The sequence below is a fragment of the Sinocyclocheilus rhinocerous genome, unplaced genomic scaffold, assembly GCF_001515625.1.
Source record: "Sinocyclocheilus rhinocerous isolate Xijiao unplaced genomic scaffold, SAMN03320098_v1.1 scaffold795, whole genome shotgun sequence".
Taxonomy (NCBI): Eukaryota; Metazoa; Chordata; class Actinopteri; order Cypriniformes; family Cyprinidae; genus Sinocyclocheilus; species Sinocyclocheilus rhinocerous.
This window is the reverse complement of record NW_015630361.1, coordinates 843,954-850,148: the sequence shown is the minus strand read 5'-3', so window position 1 is coordinate 850,148 and position 6,195 is coordinate 843,954. Positions and strand designations below refer to the sequence as shown.

Genomic DNA, 6,195 nt, shown 5'->3' with positions numbered 1-6,195 from the left:
GCTGACCAGACATGTGTGTGTGTGTGTGTGTGTGTGTGTGTGTGTGTGAATATGTGTATATATAAGTATGGCTATTTTACATTCAAAAGTTTGAACTCAGTAAAATCTTGTTCAAAAAAGTCTCTTACTCTTATCAAGACTGAAAGTAGGTGGGTTTCTGAATGACTAGTTGACTAATTGGTTTTAGTTAAAGATCCTGTATAATTAGGCTAGTTTTAGGTTCATTTATCTGAAATAGAATGTTCTTGTAACTAGGGGTTGCACCGACTAGTCGACTTCAATGCTCTGCCATGACGCTTTAAGCTTGACGTCGACTAGTCGCTGGTCTTATAGAGGGCGCAACAGGATAAAAAATCTTTGAAGGACACAGCCATGTGGGCAGCGCTGTGTCATATGCCATAGCTGTGCGCAAGGTGTTTGTCACAGCTCCAGACTTATTTGTTCATTAATGACGTCATCAGCGACTAGTCGACTTCGACTCGACTTTCATCACATAAAAGTCGACTTCAAAAAATCAGAAGTCGTTCAACCCCTACTTGTAACAATGAAAAGTCTATTAAATGTTATTATTTTAATTATTAAATGTTGTTATTTTTATTTTAAGGTTAATTGTTATTGTATTATAAATTATATACATTTTAATATACTAAATATAAATTATACTGCTTTTGTTCTCTTTACTTTCTTTTTTGCTTTTTTTAGTTATTATTTTATTATAAATTATAAATATATTTTAAATAAAATAAATACAAATTGTATTGCTTTTGTATAGTGTCACTTTAATTTAGTTTTTACTTTTTTAATTATTATTTTATCATAAATTATCAATCTATTTTGTATTTATTTTTATAGTCTATCTTTACTTAGTTTTTTGTTTTTTTTACTGTAATTTTTTTTTTAAAGTTGGTGGGTTGTTTGAATGACTAGTTGACTAATTGGTCTTAATTAAATTCCTATATAATTATACTTGTTTTAAGGGCCATTTATCTGAAACAGAATTGTAACATTATAAATGTTTTTACTATCACTTTTGATTAATTGCATGCGTCCTTGCTGAATAAAAGTATTTATTTATTTTAAAAAAGTGTATTATTATCAATTACAATTGATTGTTGTTGTTGTCATTATTATATATAGAGAGAGAGAAATATATATATATATATATTTTATTTTATTTTTTTTACTTTTGACTGTTTCTCTTTACTTTCATTCTTTCTTTTTTAAGTAATATTTAGTTCTCAACGTTTTGCTCTACCATTGTAATAAGATGGCAAAACTGTGCTAATTTTAAATGTACCATAGTATGTAATGTTTATACTAAGATTTGTACTAAGGTTACACACAACAGATAAGGCTCTGCCACACTTCCTTTATTTTCAGTGGTAGTAAAATAATGCATATTCTAATAGAATATATAAATAACAGAGTACATATATTGAGTCGTATGTTTGCATCTCAAACCTTTGGTCTCTCTGACTCTGTAGACAACACAGCCGGCATCAGGACGCAGCGCTCCGGATTCAACCGTCGGGAGCAGAACGTGTATCTGCTGCCCATCCTGCTGGTGGACAGCGGCCCTCCGGCCCTCAGCAGCACGGGGACCCTCACCATCCACGTGTGCGGCTGTGACACGGACGGAGCCATTCAGTCCTGCAACGCCACGGCCTACGTCATGTCAGCCGCGCTCAGCCCCGGCGCTCTCATCGCGCTGCTGGTCTGCATCCTCATCCTCATCGGTAAAGCCTTCACTTATCAACCTTATAGTCTTATAGGAACATTATGAGTTATTCAATTCAATGCATTCCTCAGTTCGTAACAACAAATGTGAAATGCATGCTTTAGGAAGCCGAGCAGGCAAGAAACTTGTATTTCAGTGTTGCATAGATTGTCTAGTTGAGTTTGTACTGCATTTCTAGGTGGATCAACTTCTGCTTATGCATTACTGGTGTCATTCCTGTGAGTTTATTGAATATAAACAGTGCATTACATCACATCCTCACACGGATGCCAAGCGAAAGTAACCATGTTTTCTCTTTCCGCTGGTTGTGCGATGAAAGACTTTAACAGACGGGGTTGATGCACGACTCTATGGCACCGGTCTCATGCTGTATGCGTGTAATATTGTGCTGCGGTTCTAGTTTTGAAGGAGTGTGACAGATCTGACAGTGTGTTGAGTACCAACATCATGTAGCATGACTGGTTGAACATCGCCGAGGTCATGGGTTTGAATTCTAGGGAACTAAGAAACTGATGAAATTTATAGCTTGAATGCAGTGTTCACTGTGGATAAAAATTATCTGCCGCATGAGTAAATGCATGCCACGAGTCACTAAAAGTTTGGGCACACTTTACTCATTTTCATCTCATGATCTTAAAAACCTCTTTTTAATTAATTTATCTTTTTTTTTTTTACAAATTATTATTGTTTTTATTAATTTTACATCATTATTATTAACATTTCAATAACAATTAAATTTTTGTACATCCATAAGTAAAGCAATTTTATAAATGTTATTATAAAATGACATTTGTATATGTTTTGGATGAAAAAAGTTATAAAAAAGTTATAGGTCATACTGTATAAGTTTCTTTGAAAAAAATATTATATTTTATATTATTTAAATATAGGGTTGCAAAGGGGTGGAAAATGTCCGGTAAATTTCCGGAAACTTTCCAAAAATCCCTGGAATATAAAAAAAAAATCCTGGAAAGTTTCCAAAATTTCTGGAATATTTCAGAAATTTACTGGAAATTTTCCACCTCTTTGCAACCCTATTTAAATATTATAATAATTAATTTAATTTACAAATTTAAAAATGTATGTATTTCAAAATTAATTTTTGTGATGCCAAAGCTAAAAATAAAAAAGTTTTTAAAAATGATGTTCTTATATCAATGTTTTATATCAACATATGTACTATAATAGCGTCTTAATAATAAATAAAGTAACAAGAATATTAATTACAGTTATTATTCTAAAAATCTACAATTCTAAAATTATTCTAAAACGATGGAGGAAAAAAAGTAACAATAAAGAATGAGTAGATGCCTCTAAACATTTATTCACACTTCTCGTCTGATAGCTTTCCATTGATTTCCAATGTGTGTTCCCATTCATTTATGCGCACTCAAATATTTATTATCTGTGGTATGCTGTTTGTAGATATTAAGTGGTAAATAACTCAGAAGATTCCCTCGGCATTCATATACAGTAAGTATGTCACGGAATGTGTGCCTGTGTGTCAATGATGTGAAAGAAAGCGAGGGTCATTCATCTGTACAATCTCACCTTTAACAAAACACAGGTGACCGACGGATCTCGAAGATGCAAGTATGTCCACTTGAGAATGTGCATTAATATCTGCATTCACAGAGCAGGCTTTCATCGGTTATATGCATGGAGAGCAGCAGATATAGAGCCAAGCCAGCTCTGAGCATGTTTACCTCCACGACCGCTGTAACTCTTTTAATGGCTCGCCATCATTCTTTAAAACCTGGGTTCAAATGCGGCAGGAGGCGAAAAAACAAAACTAGAATGACATAAAAGCTGATCAATATTTCATTCAGCATCCTCTGCAGTTGCTCATCCTCCGAAAGCTTTTGTTCACGCAGAGCGAACACACGCACAACATAGGGCTGGGCGAATGACATGCAGCCTCTCTGGCGGAGGACGGCTGAGTTAAGGGATGCTCAAAACGGATGTAGCCCTCACTCGCAAAAAGAGCAGCATCAGCACCGCTGTCCCGGCGGAGCGCCGAGCTTTAAATAGAGCAGCCTATCCAGACATCCACCCGTTCCCATCTACTGGAGCGGTGGACTGCGCTTCCCTTGTCATCTCTGAAAGTTTTATGACTTTCTCCTGGCCTCAGTATATCTGTCTTTATTTCTCTCTTCTCCACTTAGCGCTTTCCCCGTCCCTCCCTCTCTCTCTCTCTTTCTCGGGAAAGAATGGTACGTGAATTGTTCTCAGTCAGCTGAGCACGCTTCTGCTCATCTTTCCTGCAGTGATTCATTTATGGGTCATGTGTGGGTCATCCATCGCAACTCATTTCTGTTTAATTAGCCATGTTTGCTAAGTCAAGCATTGCTATCACTATTGCTCGTAGTTTTCAAAACTATTAACCTGAAGTATTAAAGCTTGTTGGGGAAAAGTGTGAAAAAAATGTTAATTTTGTAACTGATCAGGCATAAGATATTTGATAAATATAGCAAAAAAAACTTTTCTAGAGACCAGATTATACTTTTACACTTTTTTATAATCATAATTTAATAATTTTGTTTTATGTTTTAAGCTTTTTTTAATTCAACATAGTATTTTTCTATTATGTATCTATTTACTATTCTATTTTAATAGAATTTTAGTCCGTTATTTTTATTTTATTTTAGCTTGTTTTCACCTATTTTAGTCTATTTTAATCTAAATGCAATCAAAAGTTATATTTGGAGACATCGTTTATAATAATTTCATCTTCTATTCTATGCTGTTCTGTTCTATACTATTTCCAGTTCTGGCTTTTGATTGGTCAGTATTTAAGTAACATAGACTGCCATACCTTACTCATTTTATATTGTTTTATGAATTTTATTTTTTATTATATATAATTTATATGTTTTAAGCTTTTTAATTTTTATTTATTTTTTAATTAAGTGTCTATTTATTTATTTTTTTTATTTTATGTTTATTTATTTGTTTTCATTATGTATGTATATTTTTCTAATTTCACTTTATTTTATTTTAGCCTATTTTAATCTAAATGAAATCAATATTTTGAAACATAACACAGAGGCTCTTTTCATGCAATACTGTAAATACAGTAAAACCACCTAGCATCCACATAGCAATGGCATCCACTCACACCACTGAGTTTTTGCAAGGACAAACACCACTTACATTTTCATACACGTCTCATCATTTAGTCGTTAGTTTTAATGTGTCGTGCGACTCGTGCAAATATGTGAGCGAAGCACCTCAAAATTGATCTCTAATTAATAATTCAATTTAATTGTTGTCCCAAAGGATTTGATCCTCTTCTGAAATGAACATCAATTAAAACTGAAGCAGCGCTGTGAAGCTGAAAGGCAGAAACGGCTGAAAGTTTAATGCTGGTTGTTTTAAATCTGTGATGTTTGAGAGCACAGTTGGTGTGTGAATGTTTGGCAGCACTGAATAGACTTTGATGAGCGCTGAGAACATTTGCAGCCACCTTCAAATCCCAGATGGACAAATACAATTCATACTCCGATTATGGAACATCTGTGTTCTAGCCAAATATTCTAGCCTAGTCTATATTGTATTCTATGATGTTCTGTTCTGTTCAATTCGGTTCCATGCTAGTTCTGGTCCTTCTGATTGGTCAATAGCAAGTTTTTACATTTTTATTTATCTACATTTTAAGCTTTTTATTTATTTTTTCATAATATAATTTGTTTGTTTAATTTAATTTAAACCTATTTCATTCTATTCTGTTTTTATCTAAATGGAATGAAAAAAATAAACTTTTAAACTAAACAACTAAATTTTTAAACTAAACATATTTCATAATAATTAATATTCTATTCTGTGCTAAATGTTTGTTCAATATTCATCTAACATAACCTGCTGCTAGGCTTTTTTATTTTTCCAATATTTATCCAACATTTTTTATCCAATATTTTATTCTTTATTATCTGTTGATTTAATATTTTTCATTTAATTTTATTTATTTTCTTGTTTTAGTCTTTTGTTTTATTTTAGCCTATTTGATTCTATTTTAATCTAAATGGAATCAAAAGTTATATTTGAAAACATAATAATTCATTATAATTAATATTCAGAATGAGCTTTATTGCCAGGTATGTTTACACATACGAGGAATTTGTTTTCGTGACAGAAGCTTCCACAGTGTAACAGAATGACAGTGACAGAACAAAAAATAAATAAATAAAAATAGAACAATTAAAATAAGGAATAAAAAATATACAAATCGACAATTGTATGTACAGGTATAGAACAATAAACAACTGCGGAGCACGCCACGGAGGCAGCCATCAGCGTCGGCACCATCGCCATCCATTATACAGTTAACAAAAGCAAAAAAGACCTCTAACACTAGCTTGCTCTATTCTTTTTCTATTCTATCTATTCTGTTTTCTTTTCATTTATTATATTATTTAAAAAAAACCTTGCTACGTGTACTGCGTTAAGCTAACTGAGAC

General features: G+C 32.8%; 1 protein-coding gene across 1 annotated transcript in view; it reads left to right on the top strand.

Moving 5' to 3' along the window:
- The window catches only part of cdh22 (cadherin 22), a 152,446-nt gene that overhangs the window by 133,859 nt on the left and 12,392 nt on the right, over positions 1 to 6,195 (top strand). Inside the window, exon 11 of the mRNA XM_016552644.1 lies at positions 1,485 to 1,736. Within this exon, the coding sequence (XP_016408130.1) occupies positions 1,485 to 1,736 (252 nt within the window). The remainder of the gene's footprint in view (positions 1 to 1,484; positions 1,737 to 6,195) is intronic.